At 42.9% G+C, this 23,090-nt stretch overlaps 1 protein-coding gene across 1 annotated transcript in view; it reads right to left on the bottom strand.

The window, feature by feature from the left end:
• Nucleotides 1-23,090, bottom strand: part of LOC126455427 (PDF receptor-like) — a 433,889-nt gene that overhangs the window by 71,969 nt on the left and 338,830 nt on the right. Inside the window, exons 7-8 of the mRNA XM_050091177.1 lie at nucleotides 12,390-12,492; nucleotides 8,526-8,646 (exon numbers count right to left, since the gene is read on the bottom strand). Of these exons, the coding sequence (XP_049947134.1) occupies nucleotides 8,526-8,646; nucleotides 12,390-12,492 (224 nt within the window). The remainder of the gene's footprint in view (nucleotides 1-8,525; nucleotides 8,647-12,389; nucleotides 12,493-23,090) is intronic.

The following is a 23,090-nucleotide window of genomic DNA, read 5'->3' as shown; positions in this document are numbered from 1 at the left end:
AGCATGGAGAGCTACATCAAACCAGTCTCTGGACTGAAGACTACAACAGCAACAACGACATTCCAGACTCGGAGGCATTTTCCATCGGATCAGGCATTTTACTCTAGGTTAGAAAACTTTTGTAAAATTTACTTTTGCAGTAAGATACAAAACAGGACGTTTCGGACTTTGTTTGGTAGGGAGTATACCCCACTACAGATGCAATGATTGGTATTAATTAAAGCGTAACGTATAAATTATGACTTCCTTTGAATAAATTTGGAGTAGTACTCTTCACGGTGGTTTAGTAACAATGTAATGTTTTCCTCCCTCTAGTGTTCTAGGGTTAAGCTCGCGTACGTAAACATTCACGCTAGCGGAAACTGCCGTAATGGCGTCTGTGGAATGCCACCATTAGATGATACTTCGCATGCATTTGCAAAGCTCCAGTGCCTATATTTCGAAACGGGTCTTTCTTTAGAAACAATCCTCATATTTAACTGGCACTCTCATTATTCATATGGATGTAACTTGTATGTACTAACTTCAATCTCAGTTATTAAAGGAGGTTGCAACAAACATCTGTACCAATAGTCAGGTGGTTACCAGCACATATCGTCTCTTTGGTAAATGACGAATGAACCGTTTGTTTTGAATTTTAAATGTAAATTATAAACTATTTCCCGAGAGTGGACTTGTCACCGAGCCTGTCAGAAATGATGGTTGGTGGAACACTGCTGGAACTAGTTCTAATAATGGTTACAAGTAACATTGGAAAACTATTCTATAGAATTGTTTGCATCAGCGTAGCGACTGTGTGCACGTGCTCCTTGTAACGGAAAGATACTGATATAAAAAATCAAATAAAAGGTAAATTTATCCTACGAAATATATATTATGCAGATGCTGCCACGATCTACATCGTTATAAAATAAGAGAACAGCACGCAGCTTTCAATTCCAGAAAATGTAAAAGTTTCAAGAACGTCATTGATGGTCCGGAATATGCTCATCCCAAAATTTTACTTTTTCTCTATAAATTGTGTACAGGGTTTTTCGCAACATTTTAGTTTTTCTCAGTAATTACCTCAGTCTTTTGATTTGTTTGCTGGAACCCTCACGGTAGGCGATCTTGTCTTTATCTCTCGTAACTTTTAGGCTATCTTTGCACCAAGTTCTTTTTCATTTCGCATCTTAATTATGAGCAGTTGAGTTGTGTTTTCATCAAAATAAAACAAATATTTTTATTTCTCGCGAAATGAAACATTATTCTTCTACATATTATGAAATGTTTGTTCTTAGAAAGAGAATTTTTCTCTTTTAAAAAATTTTACATTCTTAGACACAATCTTTGTGACTCAGAATGCTACACGAGGATGTAGCTCCTATTCTGGAAATGGATGTAAGTTAAGAAACCCGCCGGGATAGCCGCTTCCGGGACGGCGAGGTGCGAATCCGTTAGGCGGATTTACGATGAGGGTCCGAGTGCCATACGGCCTAGATGTAGGTTTTAGGCGGCTTCCCAGATCCCAACGGGTGAATACTGGGCTGTTACACGAGTCATTACGAGATTCGCAATAATTTATCAACCATTTTTTAAACATTCATAAGAATAACACTAATCGCAGACAGTTGAGGTAACACATTCCGTCCTCTTGGGTAATGAGGAGGCGACATGAAGGGCATCCGGCGGCCTCTTAAACTAACCATGCCAAACGTGTCAACAAACATGGTGACCTAGCGCCGAAGCTGCACAAAGGCACAAGAAGGGAAAAGAGAATACTAAAAAGAGGGAGTCAGTTAAAAAGGTCTTTCTCTCTTAGGAAAAAAAAACCTCCCGTTTCAGAATCATTCCTACCATCAATTGGGAATGAGCTGAAACAACCAAATCGCAAGAGTTCTACATTACCCAGCTATAGTGCTGTACTTAATTTTAAGCATTTACTAGGGGACACGTCATTGACTGTTTTATAAATATATTTAGCAAATTAATTTGCGTACCTGTATAACACTGAGGTGATGAAAGCCGTGGCACACCTCCTAATACGGCCTCAGACCTCATTTTGCCGGGTGTTGTGAAGCGGTTCGGCGTGGCATGGACTCTTCAAGTCGCTGGAAATCTGCTGTAGAAATACTGAGCCACGCTGCCTCTGTAGGCATACATAATTACGAAAGTCTTCCCGGTGCAGGAGTTTGTGCACGATCTACCCTCTCGATTGTCTACCATAAATGATCGAGTTTATTACGGGTGATCCTGGTGGTCACATCATTCACTCGAATTGACCAGAAAGTTCTTCAAACGAGTTGCGAATAACTGTCGTCCGGTGAAATGGCGCCACGTCATTCATAAAAATTCCACAGTTGTTGGGGACATGATGTCCTTGAATTGCTGCAAATAGTCTCCAAATAACCAAAAATAGCCATTGCCCGTCAATGATCGGTTCAGTTGGACCAGAAGACACACTCCACACTCCACCAACTGGCGCAGTGCCTTGCTGACAACGGAGTTGCATGGGTTTGTGGGGTCTGTGCCACACTCTAAACCTATCATCGGGTCTTATCAACTGAAACCAGGACTCATCTAACCAGGCCACGGTTTTCCAGTTGTCTAGGGTCCAACGGATACGGCCACGAGCCCAGAAGAGGCGCTGCAGGTGGTGTCGTGCTGTTAGCAAGGGAACACGTGTCAGCAAATGTGCAAATGTGTGTGAATTCCTGAGGGACCAAACTGCTGAAGTCATCTGTCCGTAGACTTACACACTACTTTAACTAACTTATGGTAATAACAAGACTTTCACCCTCTTCCGAGGGAGGACCTTGAACCTCCGGCGGGAGGGGCTGCGCAGTCCGTGACACGGCGCCTCAAAACGCGCGATCACTCAGCGCGGCCAAATACGCGTCAGGCTTCTGTTGTCATAGCCCATTAATGCTAAATTACACCTTACCGTTGTAATGGATACATTCGAAGTACGTTCCACATTAATTTCTGCGGTTGTTTCAAGCTGTGTTGCTTGCCTTTTAGCACTGACAACTCTACGCAAACGCAGTTGCTCTCGGTCGTTACGTGAAGGCCGTCAGACCCTGCTTTGTGTGTGGTGTGAGGTACTGCCTGACATTTGATACTCTTGACTCTTTGGGTCTCCGAATATTGAATCCCCTAACGATTTGCAAAAGGGAGTGTCTTATGCGTCTATCTCCAGCTACCATTTCGCGTTAGAAGTCTGTTAACGGTACTCCCCGCCGTGCGGCCATAATCACGCCGGAAAACTTTTCACATGAATCACGTGACGACAAAAGACAGCTTCCGCCAACTTACTGCCCTCTTTACCTTGCATAAGTGATACTACCGCCACTGTGTATTTGCGTATCGCTATTCAATAAGTTCTGTAACCGCAATGTATTTACTTTAGCGGCAACAATTGCTTAAGAGACTTAACGAATTGGTGAAGCGGCAGATGTGGATGATCCTGTGCTGGTACACGCAGATACAAGACTTGCATACCATCACATGCGTTAATTGGAGATACGCAACATAATACTAATAGCTTGTCTCAATTGATTTATCGATATTTGTACTCAATCTTTTAATTCTTGTTTTACCGATTCACTGTTTCCCCGCACGATTGTCTTATTCAGGACACAGCACTCTAAAATTTTCCTACCGTTACTTAATATCTTACCAGTTTCGCAACATTGAAATCTTCAGAACATATCCAAGAAAAGTGTTCGCTGAATCCTTCCCATGATATTACATATCTTCGTTCTTTTCTTTATTTGCATTCTTTGTTTTCTTTTAAATAATAATAGCGTACTTCGATGACTTTAACTTACTTTCTTATGAATATCTCCAGGTTTCACTGTAAGATTCCTGCGTAAATATTCATATTAATTCTGAGTATGTAAAGTAACGAATGTGACTGTTGCAACCAGTCCACAGAAACAAACCAAAAGCAACATTTTTATGAACACTTCATTCAATAATCCTGAAATATGAAATAAACTGAACATGATAGGTTAAGACAAGTGAAAGTCCAGCAAAGTCTATAGAATAAACAAAGACAGTAAAGCCTCTACAAGCAACAAATGACAGCTAAGATGGGAACAACGGAGATATCACGCAGGGGACGTCACAGCCAATTTTGACAGAACTATGAACGTCTCAAAACAGATACTAGAGGGCAGGTCTGGTCCCGAATGTGGCACACGTCAAAGGTCTCAACAGAGATAGAGGCAAACGCCACCCACTGGTCGGGAATGAAAAATTAATCCAATAGTACAGATTATGAAGACTAACAATGTGAATGTCTATGCTACTGGCTATAACCATGTCAAAACACAACTCACGGAAAGTGAGGCAGCAAAGGAAAAGTTAGAAAAGGAAAAAGTATTTAAAGAAAAATATTTGAGTTGTGTATATTTCCACTTATTGTGATCAAACAATGCATAATCACGGATGCTGAAATCTCATTAGGAGACGAGGACATATTGATAGTTACTGGATATTGCATTATAAAGACAGGGAACTTTTCGAATGGAGTTTAGCAAACTGGAATTTAAATGTTCTGCAAACATAAAACTTGTCTGTTAGCCTTCGACACACCAACGTTACCAGCATTTATATATATTGTTAAAATGGGCTGTTCTGCGGAATAGTTTATAGCTACTGTGATAAGTGTTTCAAACGCCTATGCTACAGCCGCATAAGCAACAATGTAGCGGATAGATAAGAGGCCAAAGATGCCTTGGATGACACACATAACAGACGTGCCAGTCTCCGTCCTCTGTACGTATTTACTACCAATAAAATAATGTATCCACGGACAGAATATGCCGTATCTATACCAGAAGGAAATTGTTACAAGAAATGTTTTAATTGCCTTTTGTCAGAAGAATGGTTTGATGCAGCTCTCCATGGTACTATATCCTGTGCTAGCCTCTAGGGGACTGATGACCTCAGATGTTAAGTCCCACAGTGCTCAGAGCCATTTGAGCCTCTTCATTCCGAGTAACTACTGCAACCTGTATTCTTCTGAATGTGTTGACTATATACCTCTCTTGATCTCCCTCTACGATTTTTACACTCCACGGTTCCCTCCAATACCAACCTGGTGCTCCCTTGATGCCTGACAACGTGTCCTAAAAAACCGATCTCTTCTCCTAGGTAAGTTGTGCCACAAATTCTTCTTCTCCCCAATTCTATTCAGTACCTCCTCATTAGTTATGTGATCTACCCATCTAATTCTCAGCATTCGTCTGTAGCACCACATTTCCAAAGCTTCTATTCTCTTCTTGTCTAAACTGTTTATCGTCCATGTATCACTTGGTTCAAATGGCTCTGAGCACTATGGGACTCAACTGCTGAGGTCATTAGTCCCCTAGAACTTAGAACTAGTTAAACCTAACTAACCTAAGGACATCACACACATCCATGCCCGAGGCAGGATTCGAACCTGCGACCGTAGCGGTCTTGCGGTTCCAGACTGCAGCGCCTTTAACCGCACGGCCACTTCGGCCGGCATGTATCACTTCCTTACATGGCTACACTCCAGGAAAATATTTTCAGGAGACTTCCTAACTCTTAAATCTATTTTCGATGTTAACAAATTTCTCTTTTCCGGAATTGCTTTCTTGCCACTGCCAGTCTACATTTTATATCCTTTCTGATTTGGTCATCATCATTTATTTTGCTGCCCACAGAGCAAATTCATCTACTACCTTAAGTTTCTCGTTGCTTAAGCTAATGCCCTCGGAGTCACCAGATTTAATTCGACTACGTTTCATTATACTTGTTTTTTTCTTGTTGATGTTCCTCTTATATCCTCCTTTCAAGATCATTTCCATTCCGTTCAACTGCTCTTCAGAGTCCTTTGCTATCTCTGACAGAATTAGAGTGTCAATGGCAAACCTCTAACTTTTTATTTCTTTTCCCTGAACTTTAATCCTTACTCCAAATTTCTCTTTGGTTTCTTTTACTTCTCAATCACTGTACAGATATAATAACATCGGGGATAGGCCAAAGCCCTTTGTAGCCCTCTTCTCAGCCACTGTTCCCTTTCATGCCCCTCTCCTATTTTTATTACCGTCTCGTTTCTTCGTTTCTGTACAAGCCGTAAACAACCTTTTGCTCCCTGTATTTCACTTCTTCCACCTTCAGAATTTGAAAAAGAGTATTCCAGTCAACATTTGTTCAAATAGTTCTGAGCACTATGGGATTTAACATCTGAGGTCATCAGTCCCCTAGAACTTAGTACTACTTAAACCTAACTAACCTAAGGACATCACACACATCCATGCCCGAGGCAGGATTCGAACCTGCGACCGTAGCGGTCGCGCGGTTCCACACTGTAGCGCCCAGTCAACATTGCCAAAAGATATAAACGTAGGTTTGCCTTCCTCAACCTATCTTCTAAGATAAGTCGTATGGTCAGTGTTGCGTCACGTGTTCCTACTATTCTCCGGAATCCAAACTGATTATCCCCGAGATCGACTCCTATTTGTTTTCCATTCTTCTCTATAGAATTCGTGTTAATGTTTTGCAACCATGACTTATTAAACTGATAGTTCGGTAATTTTCACACCTGTCGCAAGCGCTTACTTTGGAACTGGAATATTACATTTTTCTTGAAGTATGAGGCTATTTCGCCGTCTCATATATCTTGCACACCAGACGGTAGACTTTTGTCATGGCTGCCCCACCCAAGACAATCAGTAGTTCCGATGGAAAAGCATCTTCTCCCGAGACCTTGTTTCGACTTAGTTCTTTCAGAGCTCTGTCAAATTCTTTTCGCTGTATCAAATCTACCATCTCTTCTTCATCTACTTCCTCTTCCCTTTCTATAAACTGCCTTGAAGTTTATCTCCATGTAGAGACCCTCTATATACTCCTTCAACTTTTCAGCTTCCCATCCTTTGCTTACAAAAAAGAGCTACCTACAATAACACGTCCTATAATTAATGAAGCAACAAGTTAAGTGCCCGCATCTCGTGGTTGTGCGGTAGCGTTCTCGCTTCCCACGCCCGGGTTCCCGGGTTCGATTCCCGGCGGGGTCAGGGATTTTCTCTGCCTCGTGATGGCTGGGTGTTGTGTGCTGTCCTTCGGTTAGTTAGGTTTAACTAGTTCTAAGTTCTAGGGGACTAATGACCTCAGCAGTTGAGTCCCATAGTGCTCAGAGCCATTTGAACCATTTTTTGAACAAGTTAAGTTCAAACAACTACGCCACTGTTGTATACCATTCACTATGGCATAATGTTCCGAACAATACGGCTCTGATGCACTGGCGAATAAAAAAGATGAAAGACTTTACTCTACTGAAGAGAGTGGGCGACGCGAACCAGGAACTGAAGGTAAGACAATAACCATGGCCCAGAGGAACCAAACCATTTCACTCCGCGTCAGAAAAGAACAATAAACATGTGCCCTCTGCAATGGGAATATACGTCGCTCAGCTCACGTACTTCTTCAGGGATCAGTAATACAGTCAATAACTTGAAACTGTATACTGCTTCAGCTAACAGGGTAAATGTCTCTAAGACACCACCCACAGACGATCACATATTAGTGGACGTGATTTCAGTTTAAAATTGGCGGCAATGAAGCAAACATAATCTACAGCAGGGTGTTCGGAAGTTCCTGTTACAAATTTCTAGAACTTGTAGAGGAAAATGCGTACATGATATTCTGAAAATGAACCCATGTCCGGAGCCGGCCGCTGTGTCAGAGCGGTTCTAGGCGCTTCAGTCCGCAACCGCACAGCTGCTACGTTTGCAGGTTCGAATCCTACATCAGGCATGGGTGTGTGTGGTGTCCATAGGTTAGTTAGGTTTAAGTAGTTGTATAGGTGACTGACGACGCCAGATGTTAAGTCCCGTAGTGCTTAGAGCCATTTGAATCATTTTGGAACCCATGTCCGGAAACGTACGATTTCCGTTCTACGACAGTTTCAATTCAGATGTTTAAGTGATCCATACCTGCTTGTAGAACGGAATTAGACGTGAGGAAGTACAGTTATTAGTTAATAATTTGAAATGAAACGTAACGAAACCCACATATATTGCTTAAGCGCAATTACTTGTATTAAAATTTACACATTACTTTCTGGACGTACTATTCCCTGGATTGTTTTTTGTTTTGGAATAATGCAAACACTTAATGTGGAAATGACTATTCTGTAAGAAGAATCTCAATTTGCATCTCGATTATGATTCCCCATAAATATGGGTGTCCCTTTATAACTGGTTGAGTCACGTCAAATGTCGGTGGTAGGTAAGGGCACACAGTCTCCACAAGAACCATATCTCGCAAAGAATTCCGGCATTAGATCCTACCTATGTGTTGCTGAACAGGATTACATATTTCGAAAACCAATGAAATACATCATCACTGTCAGATAAATGGAGAAATACACACGCCAAGCAAATCGTCTATGCAATGATAAAATGGATTTTCCCTGCTATTCAGATATTACGCTTCAATGGTTAGACTGATGATGTGGCACACTAAGACGGGTCAGGGAATATACTACAGCCGTGCACTGCACAGTCACCCACCTGTTGGAGCCGCCATACTTGATGGCTGTGGTCGCAGCCCAGGCAGCGGTCATCAACACAGGGACGCCCCAGCCCAGCAGCGAGTACACAAGGAGGTACGAGCCCTCTTGGAACATCGTAACTGCAACATACACAACCCAATCCGTTAGTCTGGATGATTACACTCATATACGACGTATCGCCTGCGCCCCCATCACATGCTTTTTCTCCACGGTGAATGAGGCGACCTGTCCTAGCATGGAGTGAATGTGACAGTAGTGTGTTTAGGGAACCATCCAGACTCACGACATATCAACACCCGCTGATCACTAACGACTTTTGGTCCTAGGCATACAAATTTTTTCCTATTTCGTCCGATATACATTCAACGGGATATAGGCTGATTCTGCTCTTCTTGCACATTCTTAGTTCGACTTTAGCAAAACGGCCAGTAAATGGTCTACCGACACCCCTCTAACCGGACCATAAGCCACTGCTATATGGTAGACCTGAGTCGTAACATTATGACCGCCTGCGGGTTAGTCCATTTTTGGAGCGCACTACAGCATTGAGTCGACAAGCCTTGGCAGGTTTCCAAATGAGTGTGGCACCATATCTCCACCTAGAGATGGCCGTATTACCGTCAATTACAGCTCTGTCGCATGATAACGTCTCAGGTTCGTTCGTGAGATGTCCAAATCTGGAGAGCAACACATCTAGGTGAACAAGACACCAACTGCAACACAAATTTTGGCCTTCTAATAGCGGCATATAACCACCTAAAACTACTGTCATCGAGCTTATGTACCACGAAACGTGCTTCAACTGATCAGGGGACAACTGATCTTAAGGAACCTATCTTCACCGCAATCTTACTTGATACTGTCGTTTGGTCAACACAGAATACATAGTGGTCACCAGATGTGTAGCCCCAAGCTGAAGAATGTGTGCTGAACTGTGTGCTCCTAAAGACTTGTGCCTCCACCAGAACCGTACTCTGCTGCCATATCTGCCACAGGTAGCCATCTATTCTGCTTTATACATCCAAGGAGCCTCCGACCTCCATGATACTCGTATGTAATGTCGACTACTAATGGTTTCAAAGTCCTTGAACCAGTTTTCGTAGATGTCAGGTTATAATTTGTTGAGTGGTACTTAAGTAAATAAATTAGTGAAATCAAAGTGAACTAGAAATTAGAATATAAATGAAACACTTGGTTTAGTTTAGAGAGTTACATACTGGAAAGCAGTGGGCAAAACAGCAGAACAGAAGAGACAATGACCGTGAAGTCAGCAAGTTCCACATAAGCGGGCACTGTCGATTCAGCCGTCAGGGTATCGCCCAACCGGCTCACGTGTTTCTCAGTTGTCGCATGTGACCAAAGGCCCTCGCCTACATTCCAAGAGCCAATGACCGACGTTAAGAAGATTCTTCGAGAAGCTTTTCAACGTGACAGAAGAGGCAATGACCGGCTCACGTGTTTCTCAGTCGTCACATGTGATCAAAGGCCCTCGCTTACATTCCAAGAGCCAATGACCGACGTTAAGAAGATTCTTCGAGAAGCTTTTCAACGTGACAAAAGAGGCAATGACCATGAAGTCGTTTACCTCCAGTAAACTGAAGTGAATAAATAGGCGAGACAGACGAAGACGAAGACGGAGATGGGGACGGAGACGAAGACAAGAGACGAAGGAAGAAAAGAAGAGTAGCAGTAGTTTTCAGTCAGTTTCGGTGCTGAAGACCGTCATGCAAGAAGAGACTACATCATTCACAGACGCACCAAGTCCGCCGCTGTAATGGAATAGCAGGCAGCAGCCGCGGCGCCAGAAGACAGAAGTTAAAAGGTATTTGAAGTCTGATTTTTACATACCCGGGTGACTCGAGAGGACGGGAAGGGGACGGCCTCACCTCAGCAGTCACCTGTGAGATGGGATGAAGACCTGACAGCCGAAGACTGGCAAGCGGGAGTCCGTGGTTCGAGTCCGGGACACTGGCCTTGCCCCGCCGCGCCGCTCCGCTGGTCGACGCACAACACACGCGGCCGCTTAGAGAAGAGAAATACTGGGACGCCACATCCAAGGTATCACCATCCGATGTACGACTTCGCTCGCAATAATTAAACGGGCCACCTTGCGCTGCGCGTCTCCAGTCAACTGGGCGAGACGGCGACACGAGATCCACACCGAAACGCGTAATCAGATGCCTCCGCCGCCGCCGCCGCTGCCGCAGCAGAAGACTTCACAAACGACACAGCTGCCGCTCTCCGAACCAGAACATTCAGTAAGATACAGTTGTACAAATCTTCAATAAAAGTTATCTTATGTAAAAATGATGTTTCATTCGACCTCATACCCGAGCCAAGGAAGAACCCACCCTGCCCACATGTTGTTAAGAGAGAAAAGTTAATTTATTTAATATTTTCACTCTGACAGAATGCTTTAGAATGCTCATCCTGACAATTGACAGCATCAAAACAGAAAACCCAGTTACATTTAGTGACAGACGTGTTACATTAAGTGTCACAACTGTTACAAATTAAAGTACAGGTGCTCACAGACGTCTAGTGTGACTGTAATTATTGTATGACAGGGAAACTTGTCAGAGATGTTAATCAGTTAACGCAGAACTGATTTACACTAGGAAATAATTAGTTCCAATTTTTTCTGCAGTGTGCAAATCTGGCACTGTAAACTGTTTGTATGTTGGTATGACATCCATGGTTTCATTTGACAAGCAATGAAGTGAGTGAACAATGTAGCTACAGAGAAACTGTTACCTCAATATAGCATACAGATGATGCAGCAACGAAAACATCATGATCTATAGCAAAGTTCTGAATTTGCTCATCGGTTTCCGGCATAGATCGAAGTTGATGACGTGCCCTGGCAATATTCATTGGAGTGGCCCATTTTACAGTACAGGGTGCGGCGAATACACAGAACTGCCGAATTTTGGTTATTGTTAATCCCCATGGTGTGAACGAAGAGCCATTGCGCTCGCCTTATTTGACTGGCGTGGATTCGCGAGCACCTTTATTCTCGGTCCAGCCTTCTTCGGAGGGAATACACCAAGAAAGCCTGTCAGGTGTACCGTGACGTCTTCGCGTTATCGAGAACTCCTTGTACAACGTGTGATACCTGCTTTGGAAAAGCGCAACTGAGTGGAAGCCAATGTTTTCATGCAGAATGCGGCAACATGTCATGTCCTTTGCCCAGTGAAATATCTACTTAATCGAACCTTCCACGAAAGTGGTATATCCAGAGATATTCCAGATGCGTGGCCTGCGAGATCACCTGATCTGAATCCATGTTACTTTTGGCTTGGTGATATCCAAAATAACGCGTTTACCAGGAACATGTTCGGTCTCTGCTATATACGAAGGCGACTGTATAGGAACTTGTCGCTTCTATCCTACAGGAACTTCTGCGAGCAGCTGTAGATCAGGTCGTTATATGGATGTAGCATCTCGTCCATGTCTCCAGTGCTTTAATAATAAAATCAACATTATGCATTTCTCACTTGTTTGACCTTTCCTTCCCATGTCCCGTCCTTAATCCATTACATGTGGAAACATTTATATACCTCTTTCTTACGTTCACAGCGCCAGATCTGCACCTGATGGCCAAAACTGGTACTAATTATGTTCCAGCGTAAATCGGTTCCTCATTAACGCACTAGAATATCCACCAAGTTTCGATGCTATAAGATGATTACAGACTGGACATCTGAGTTGTTGCACTTTAATTACAACCACCCGGTACTTACGACAACAGCAGGCGAACTGCCGACTGATAACCCTACAAAATATTATGAACAGTTTTATTAATCAAAGCCTCGTATGTGACTGTTGTGAAGAAGCAACAATGATTTACATTGAGACGGACCTGTTACAGCGTTGTGCAGGTAGAGCCCCTCGACGAACATCCACATGAACATGGACGTCCTGGCGTACTCCAGAAGCACGTACGACGCCTCGCACAGCACTGGCTGCAACAAAGAATTACATATAATATAAATTATTGTAATTTCGAAAGGAGAATATAGACCTACATCTACATTTACTCTACATAGATACTCCGTAAGCCACCGATCCACAGTTGTGAGCAGAGCTACATAATAGTCAAAACCCCAAGCTCTCGTTTTTTTAAAAAAACTCTTATCAGTAGCCTCAAGTAGACCCGAGGAGTCCCGCGAGGTAGCTGCGAGGTCTTAGGCGCCTTGCCACGGTTCACGTCGTTCCCTCCGTCGGAGGTTCGAATCCTTCCTCGGGCGTAGGTGTGAGTGTTGTCCTTAGTGTACGTTCGTTTAAGTTAGATTAAGCAGTGTGTAAGGCTAGGGACCGATGACCTCAGTAGTTTGGTCCAATACGAACTTACCACAAATTTCCAATATTTAAGTGGCAGCACAGGATTAAAATCTGGATTATGGGGTAGGGTTCTGAAACGCGCTGCTTGAAACAATAAACCCAGGACACCGAGTCTTCTGCCTTGCCTTGTTTTCAGAATACGATTCTATGTGACTAGTTGTACAATAAATCTGCTATGTAATTAGTATACGATCCAAATTTTAAAACTGTCCAAAGTAGTGGGAGGAGCTATAGTAGAAGCGGTCTTCTGGCAACTACGACGTGGTGACATGTTAAAGATTCCACATTAAAACCAGGAGGTGCTTCGGCCTGATTCACATTGTGTCAAAGTGCGCTATGCGCTACTCTGCTGATTCAGAATCCTTCCGGAACCACAGAAAACAATCAGTCCAACCAGTGACCTCCACAGTATCCATGAACAGTGATGCAAGTTGAAACGTCCCCTTTGAACAATTACACAAGACTGTGCTTAACCTGACACACAATATTTTTAGCGCAACGCAATCTGACTTTCAGAAATCCCTACAAAAGAATGGCCCTTACTAACATTAACTTATACCTTTCACAAATCACTTACCTCACCAAAAATCTTCGTTACTCGAACTACTGCAAAACAGCGAGCGCCACTACTGCCAGCTAAATGAAAGATTCAAACTACGGAAGGCACTAACTACTGATAGGCATAGGTAGCAAATGAAAGATTTTAATAGAGAACAAACAATGTATTTACCTTAATAGTCATCAAAAGTCATAATATATACAGCAGTTCATGACATCCATTTTTACAAATTTCAAAACTCCGCCATTTCTCTCCCCACATCCACCACTGCTGGCGGCTCACCTCCAACTGCGCAACGCTACGCGCTGTTCACATCCAGCTGCCGCTGCCCAACACTACAATGGCAGACAACAATGCAAACTAGCCACAGACTGCACACAGCACAGCCAGTGCTTTTCATACAGAGCGCTACGTGGCGTTACCAATAAGAAAACCTAAACAGCCTATTTACAATGTAAAAGAACTATGAGAGAGCAAGCGCCCTCAGTCCTAGAGAGAAGACTGCAAAGAAACTATACGATGGTTTCAGACGCAACCTTCTCAAGAATACCGTAGAGTAAGAATTAGTCCTCCGCAGCTCGTGGTCGTGCGGTAGCGTTCTCGCTTCCCGCGCCCGGGTTCCCACGTTCGATTCCCGGCGGGGTCAGGGATTTTCTCTGCCCCGTGATGATTGGGTGTTGTGTGATGTCCTTAGGTTAGTTAGGTTTAAATAGTTCTAAGTTCTAGGGGACTGATGACCATAGATGTTAAGCCCCATAGTGTTCAGAGCCATTTAAACCATTTTTTTTTTAAGAATTAGTCGGTACCGGTGAAACATTGTGTGGGAAATAGTTGCGGAGCATTTCTTGCTTCAGGAAGTCTGCAGCATAGGGTACAGGTTTGCATACAGGCAGATTCCAGTCAATGAGAAACTAGCAGGCATACACCTCATGCAGATAAACTTCTGCGGCAGATGCGGTGAACTGGAAACTCTGGAGCGCAGTATTTTGTGTAGAGTGTCAGAATTGTAAATAGTAGGCCTGATCAACAGAACCGCGCCGAATCATTTTGTATCAATAGTAACCACTGAACCAGTCCTTAAGCCATTTTCTTCTTGCAACACATCAGCCAACACACAGAAAGTCGCCCGTACAGCGTACTCCATCCTCCACCTGTACATTGCCCATTTACCATTTTTGACTTACCTTTGGGAGATCATTACCAGTTAGGGTAATGTATCATTCAATGGCCTCGAGTTGACTGTTTTTCCTTACGACAGCACAAGGCATTACACAAAAAGAAGCTGACATTATTGAATGGGAACAGCGTGTGACAGACAGCGTGAAATGCATGCTGACAAACTACGTGTGCTAACGTGTTGCGCCAGTAGTTTTGTTTTTACTAATTTTAGGAAGGTGAAATGTCAGCCATCTTGGTACGTTAACTGATATGAGGTCCTTTTTCTGAAATGGAAGTACAAAGTAAAGTATCATTAATATTATTCCTTTCGTTAAGAGAAGTATAAATCACTATTTTGATGAGTAATTATAATTTTTTAAGGAGATACATTATTTGCAATTTACTGACTGATTTATTATACAAGCAATTAAATTTAGTTGAATGGAGGTGTATTTAATTTGTTTCTTAGGTCAGTTTTTAGAAATTCATTAACCACTGATCAGGTAAAAGTTAATAAATCAAGAACCATAAGGTATGATTTAGAATCTCGCGCAAACCTTGCTACATAAGTTTTTAGGACAGGCATAACAATTCTGATTCTTGTTTACCTTGTGAGTGCGATATTGTGGTATAACGGAGGAAGCAAGAGCTTTTGAAGACACCACAGACTGATCGCCGGGCTGTTGGGAGGCGACTGCTAGACAATTCCATCTATCAACTATTAAAATACTACGGTCAGTCTATTAGAAGCAACGAAACCAATCTAGATGGGATAACAACGGCTGTGTGGACGTTCTTCTTGCATGTAATGTCAACAGATAACAAGCTGGTGCGCAACCTTCTTTCGGGCGAGTGATGTGAATATAATAATGTCGCGTGACGAGGGCCTCCCGTGGGGTAGACCGTTCAGTTCACCTGGTGCAAGTCTTTCGATGTGACGCCACTTCGGCGACTTGCGCGTCGATGGGGATAAAATGATGATGGTTAGGACAACATAACACCCAGTCCCTGAGCGGAGAAAATCTCTGACCCAGCCGGGAATCGAACCCAGGCCCTTAGGATTGACGGTCTGTCGCGCTGACCACTTTTTTTTTTATTCACCAAAAACAGTAACAAAAATGGCTACGATGAAATGACATAAATAAGGTGACAGATAATTGCAGTTATAAATTACAGCATTCAAAGAATGGGTCTTTAGCAGTAGCACAATTTAGCACCTTCACTGTCACCTTCAACTGGTAGCAGTTCAGCATGGCACAGTTTCTTCTTCTGCAGCCGGTTCCTCATCATCATTTCCCAGACCACAATTAATCACTCAGTAAATCCTTGACGTGTGTTCCTCGCAGGGTAAATTACGTGGACAGGAGGGCAGTCCCGAACAGCGACATCGCAAAATATTTCACTGCCTTGTTACTTTTGTCAGTTCCAGCCTTCTAAACGCATCTATAGGGAGTTCAAGATCTTCCTTTATATCAGACACCAGATGTTTCTCGCCATATTCTTGTATCTGCTGTACTGCTGATTTATTTTTCATATGTGACTTGCAGGTGAGGTTAGGGTCGGGAACGTGACCCAATCCATTCCCTCTCTACTAAGAATCCAGTTCCTAACCTATACCCATTCGGTTGAAGACAATTCGGAGCATGTTACCATATTTCTTATTGTCATTCTGATATTTGAGTATTTTCTCGAATTCATTTTCCATATACATCTTGTATTCAATATGTTCATCGCTCCCAATATTGTTAAAAACATAACTTGTATATTTGCCCATCAACCAAATCACTGCGTTATATTTCGCCTGAGGGTAGTAACTTTCCTCTGGTCTGAAGAAAATGTTAGTCGGTACATCGTTTGCTGAAGTTCTTGTTATTTGAGCAATTTTCTCCCTTGTCCACGTCCAGTTGATAATCCTATCTCCACAAGTGTAACGATGAGGCACACTATCAACGAGGTTGCATTTGTTGCAGAGGTTTGTGTCACTTAAACCGATGGCAAAGAGACGCTCATTAGTGCTGATGATGTTATTGACTACCTTGTACCACGCTGTTCTCACGTCAGACGAAAGAACATCACTACTGATGTTTTTCCAGACCACATTCCATGCTATTCCAGCATATTTGGTTTCTATGTTAATTTTCCTTTCGTGTTTCCGTCTTTCAGCTAAAATCGCCTTTGCTGTAACGTTTTTGGAGTTTAAAATCTTTTTGCTGAAATAACTTAGTTCAAGATAATACTCCCTAATGTGTTTCAGCTTAAAACTTATTTTTTGTATATTTATCGGCGGCTCTACACTTTCTGGCCTGACAATATCGTATAGTTTTGCTGTAATGCACCCTGGATCATTACACATTATGCTCCATGTTCGTTTGGCATACAATGCCATCGCTTTAGACTTGATGTCGGTTAGACCCATTCCTCCATTGCTTGGATCCAAAACTGCTGTCTTCACCGGCACTCGAAACAATTCCCCTTTCCACAAGAACTTTGCTAAGGTGGACATGATCGTCTTCGCCACCATTGATGGAATGGGGAGAACCTGTGCCATGTAGTAGGCCTCGGATAAAATATACGTATTGATAAACAGTACTCTCTGGAACTGGTCTGTGCTACTTTGACAGTTTTCAATCAAAGCTCCTTTGATTTTTCTTGCCACCTCCCGCCAGTTTATTTCTATCATTTTTAAAAGGGACGTTGTCAATGCCATTCCAAGAGCTTTGTGTTCATTAACATGGTTCGCCCACTCAATGCGTAAGTTAGAAAGCCGCTTTATATTTAGAAATTTACTTTTATTTTCATTTACCCTCGCACCTGATGCGGAACAGTATTTTGCAAGTATCATCTCTAGTTGTGTCACATCTGTCAGGTCTCTGATGATTACGCCTACATCGTCCCCGTAAGCACCAACCACGGTCTTTGTTCCTTGAATGGTAATGCCTGTCAGCCTGTGCTGTAGCTGTCTCAAGAAAGGTTCCAGCGATATAACGAACAGGAGCATGGATAGGGGACTTCCTTGGGTAACACCCCTTTTTATTTAAATTTTTTTTGTCAGTTGACAGTTAACGCAGATTTGTGCAGTAACACCCATAGCCATGTTCTTGATGATGTCGATGGTTTTTGGCAGGAAGTCTATTCGGCGCATTATCTCTATCAGGTATTTGTGATTAATTTGTTCAAATGCCTTATGGAAGTCTATGAAAAGCAGTCCACATTTTATGTTACTAGCCTGCGCTAGCGCAATGACATCGCGATACAAAGCCGCAGTTTGTAAAATCGTTCTTCTAAAAGCACAAGTCTGCTGTTGGCCAATGATGTCAGCAGTGCATGGTGTAAAGCGCTTGTTAATTACTCGAGCTATAATTTTATAATCGGAATTTAAAAGCGAAATCGGCCGTAGGTTGTTTACTTTTTTGCAGCCTCTGTTCTTCGGGATCAACACGATTTTGCATTGTTTGAACTCTGCAGGCACTGGCTTTCCTTGTAAGACCTCATCGACAATTTCGGAGAACTTTTCTCCTATTAGGGTCCAAAATCGCTTATAGAATTCAATGGGCAATCCGTCAGGTCCTGCAGGGGAGCTGCACACGATTTCTAATACATCTTCCTTGGTGATGTCCGAAGAAATGTTCTCATCATCATCTCGCGATATTCGTGGAAGATATGTACCAAAGAGCTCATCGTATTCTTCTTCGTTTGTTTCCCCTGACGCATACATACTTTCATAGTACTTTGAGATCTCTTTAATTATTTCCTTCTGCGTGGTGATTATGGTACCATCATCTATTTGAAGTTCATCCATGAAACTTCTTCTTCTATTCTTGGCGTGTCTGACAAGGTGGTACAATGCAGCAGTCTCATCTTCAGTGACTGACTTTGCTTTGGATTTTATTTTAAGTCCCTCCAGTTCCTTACGTTTCAGACTTATTAACTTTGCTTTTATTTTCTTGATGTCTTTTAATCTTGTAGGAATTGCATCTGTCTGATCGTAGAGGTCCCTGAGCACGCTGTAGTAGAATTCTACAGTCTGTTTCCTTTCTCTGGCCATATCTATACTAAAAGATATTAAAACATTCCTTAGGTTCGGTTTCGCTCGTTGTGTCCACCATTCTATCACACTTGGAAAGTTGTTCAGTGAACGGAGACACATTTCCCAAGCTCTGGTTAGGGCATCTTGTAAGTCTTCTTCTGATAATAACGATATATTTAGATTCCACTGGCTTCTTACTCTTCGGGTGGGTTGTGGTGATAAATTTACGCAGGTCAACAACGCACTGTGATCGGAAAAACTAACGGGAACAGTTTCTGTTTTCAGTACTTTATCTCCTAAATTTTCCGATACGTAAATTCTGTCAATTCTACTACAGGAATTCGCAACAATATGAGTGAAGTTCACCATTGTTGGGTATTTTATTTCCCACGCATCTTTTAATTTTAAATCAACAACAAGACGTCTCAAGTCAGTTGAGTAATTGAAGTTGGGGATTTGATCCTTTCGACTCAATAAACAATTAAAATCTCCCCCTATTATAAGTTGGAGGGGGTTTTTCCTCAGTAAATAAATTACGCTTTCATTAAAGAATGTGGCTCTTGCAGCTCTATTACTGCTGCCAGAAGGAGCATATAAATTGACTATAGTAACTCCTGCTTCATTTATTCCAATACCTCGCCCCGATTCTAATTTATCAACGTCATGTACGGGGATGCCTTCTCTAACTAAAATGGCCGTGCCAACATTCGTTTCAGTGGAAATATTGTAAAAATCAACGTAATTGGAAAAATTTAATTGTGGGAATACCACTTCCTGTAGGAGAGCAATATCCGTCGCTGACTCATACAGAAACTGTTTCAGAGCAGCTATTTTAACATCCGACTGTATCCTATTAATGTTTAACGTGGTAATCGTATATGACTGTAACATAGGGGAGTGACCTTTTTCCCGCTAGTCTATCATTTCATGCCACTCCATGCCGGATACTTCCTGAGAATCTGACTGGAGACCACCGTCACGGTTTGCATTAGAACCTTTCTTTTTACTTTTCTTGCGGTTTGCATTGACACTAACCTTCACCGAATGTCTGCTCCGCCCACCCACTGAGCAGTTTTCCACCGAGAGCGGTGTCGGTGGATCTGAGGGGCCGTCGTGCGCCACCATCTCGTCTGCCAAAGGCGGCGCAGAAGCAGTTTGCAAACATTCTTCCAATGCCCCATCACTTCTATGAACACTTTCGTTTACTGTTTATGTATTATTGCTGTAAAACTCCGCTTCTTCGTCTTGGGATTTGGGTTGTGACGTCGCCTGTTGTTGACAATCACTCGCTACCTCGTCATGTTTACTTTCAGTTGCATCCGCGAGTGAATCTGTCTGCATTGATTGACGTACGGGTACTGCAGCGCGGGGTTGTGGCGTCACCAAGAGCAGAGCATTGCCATCTACTGGCGCGTCCAGCGCTACAGAATGGGACTCTGATGTCACTTCGACCTGTTCGGGTGATGGTAGCGTATTCGATTTGTCTACTGATGTACTTGAATCAGATTTCGAATATATCCTGACAATATTGTCTGAAACAGTTTCCAGTACTGTTTTCTGAAAGTCACCTACAGCTTTCAGCGACAGGTTGATATCTTCTTCATCTGTGCTACTACCGTCACAAGTTCGACGTCTCTTGTTAGTGGCTATACTACTTTTTCCAGCCGGATTGTCTACAGTGTCTTTCCTGAGTAATGGTGGAAATGCTTCAAGAGTATTTTGTGGCCTGTCGTATACATTCCCCGAAATGCTGGAAACTTCACCACCCGTCATCTGATTTTCAGTCACAAGATCAGCCAATGTTAACCTTTTACGCTGTTGTAAATTTTTCTGCAATACAAACACCTTTTTTGGACAGTTTTTCCGGAGATGCCCACTTTCATTACATATATGACAAGTCAAAGTCTGTCCATTGTATATAACGTGCGCTTTTTAGCCACAAACCAAAATATGAGATGGAATGTTTTGTTTGACTTGCATATCGACAGAACGAACACCACTAAAGCATAGCAATCTATGCTGGCTTGACCATCGTTCATTACGAATTTGCCTGATGTCACCGTATTTAGATAATGCGTCTTTTAAGTAGCAGTTTTCTACCTCAGGGGGCAAATTAAATACTATGAGGGTCAACAGAAGCGTCCGATCTTACCCGTCGGCTTTGACCCGTGACGTAAGCGTGTTGTGGTGTGTGACGTCATTACGGCGCGGAGTTTGATTTGCGATTGTGGCGTGTTTGTAGATGTCTTGTTTTTGTTTGTCGTGCTCTCTGGTGGTGTGTTCATGGTTTTCGTTTGTTTCGTTTGTTTCGTGTGGTGGGGTCAGTTTTCTGTTGCTCAGGTGTTGGATTTGAAGCGGAATTTCTATTAGTGAGTTAATGGTTAATTTAATGCTCATTGCTGTACGTCGGGTGAGTTTGTTATTGAGTGTATTTGGTTGTGGTTTTTTGTTCAGGAATGGATATGAAAGACCGCCTTAACAGTGTTCGGTTGAGGGCGATGATGGGGGAGACAGCTTTAGAGCTGATTAAATTTCTTCAGCTATTTGGCTTAATTGCCGAGGTCGTGAAGTGCGGTGTGTGCCGTGAACCTATGAAATTGGTTAAAGTTCCGGACTCTCGGACCAGGGACGGATACATGTGGTGTTGCCGGAAAGATGGCGTATGGCGTTCTGTAAGGCGTGGTACCTGGTTCGAGAAGTCTAGATTGGCCATGCGTGAGTTGTGCTTATTACGTATTATTTTTGTTATAGTTGCGGGCAGAGTTTTTGCGCGTTTGAGACTGGTGTGAGTGAGAGGACTGTTTTAGACTGGTATTCCTTTTGTCGTGAGGTGTGTTCCGAATTTATTAAGTACAGGGGTAAGTTGGGTGGGCATGGGGTGCTTGTGGAGGTGGATGAGTCGCAGTTTGGTAAAAGGAAGTATGGGAGGGGGAAGTCTGTGGCTGGTCTTTGGGTGTGGGGGGCTGTTGTTCAGGGGGGTGGGGGTACTGAATGTGTTTTTAGGGTTGTGGAGGGGAGGTCGAAGCCTGAATTAGTGGGGTTAATTGAGGAGTATGTAGAGCCGGGGTCCACAGTAGTTTCAGATGCGTTTTCTTCATATAGGGGGTTGGGTGAGAGGGGATTTAATCATTTAGTAGTGAACCACAGTCTAGAGTTTAAGAATTATGATACTGGGGCTTGCACTAACACAATTGAGGGGATGTGGGGAGCGGTTAAGTCAGTTCTTGGGAGGGGGAAGAGGCGCTCTTCCAACCTTCAGTCTCATTTAGATGAGTACTGTTGGCGGAAGAGTGTCCCAGAGGGCTATTGCATTCTTCGGGTTTTTTTAAGGGCTGTGGGTAAAATGTATAGACCGAAAGTGGTTAGTTAGGGTGGGCTGGGTAGGTGGGTGGGTGGTTTATTTTGTTGTATAGTGTTTGTGTGTTGTATTTTGGAGTTGTGGGGGAGGGGGTTGACGTTTGGGTGGGTTGGGTTTTTATTTTAGTTCAGTATTTTTTCGTTGGTGTGTGTGTGTGTGTTTTTGTATGTGTGTGTGTGTGTGTGTGTGTGTGTGCGTGCGTGCGTGTGTGCATTTGTGTGTGATTGCGGTGGCCAATCTAGTTTGTGGAGCTGGAACTTTTTTGAGGTAAGTTCCGTTTTTTTTTTTTTGGTTATTTATGTATGTTTTGTGTATTGGGTATAGATTGGAAACATCCGATCTCACGCGTCGGCTTTGACCCGTGACGTAAGGGACCTACACATTGATCTGTAGCGTAGCCCTGAATACGAGGTTAGGTTGGGAGTTTTTTTTTGGAATGCGGCCGCGGCAGCGGCCGCCTATGATTCGAAAATATTGATTTGACACTAATGAACATGTATACGTAATATGAAGCAATTTGATGAACATATTGATCTGTAGCGTAGCCCACTTGAGGTTAGGTTGGGAGTTTTTTTTTGGAATGCGGCCGCGGCAGCGGCCGCCTATGATTCGAAAATATTGATTTGACACTAATGAAGCCTGTGGGGGGATGGGGGGGCACTGCAGACTCCCCCCACCGCATAACGACACATGATGATCAAATTTTGAAAAAAAATGAAAAAATTTTTCCGTACCTGCTAAACTGCATAAGTGCCGATGTATGTAGGTGTAAGGGAAGCTTTCGTTTCTTAGTTTTCTATTGGGGGATGTGATCGGTAGGTTCTGTTGAGCTATATAGGTTAAGGGAAGTGTCCGATTATGGATAGGAATGTGTTTTTTGGTATTTGGTCAGTTTTGTGATGTTGATTTATTTCGTTGTTTTGCGTGGTTTTGAATGGCGGTCGGTGGCTACATTTCTGTATATTTAGTTTCTCCGCACCCAAAAACCCCTAATTTCCCACGCTTGTCCCGTTACAGTCATTAGGCTTTTTGTGAAACTTGTGTATTTCAGTGTTTACAATACGTATGCGATGTTTTTATATCCGCCATATTGGAATTGTTTATAGTCGTTTCCGCG

This window comes from Schistocerca serialis, chromosome 2 (genome assembly GCF_023864345.2).
Source record: "Schistocerca serialis cubense isolate TAMUIC-IGC-003099 chromosome 2, iqSchSeri2.2, whole genome shotgun sequence".
Lineage (NCBI taxonomy): Eukaryota > Metazoa > Arthropoda > Insecta > Orthoptera > Acrididae > Schistocerca > Schistocerca serialis.
Note: the sequence above shows the minus strand (reverse complement) of the source record. Positions and strands in the feature narration are given on the sequence as shown.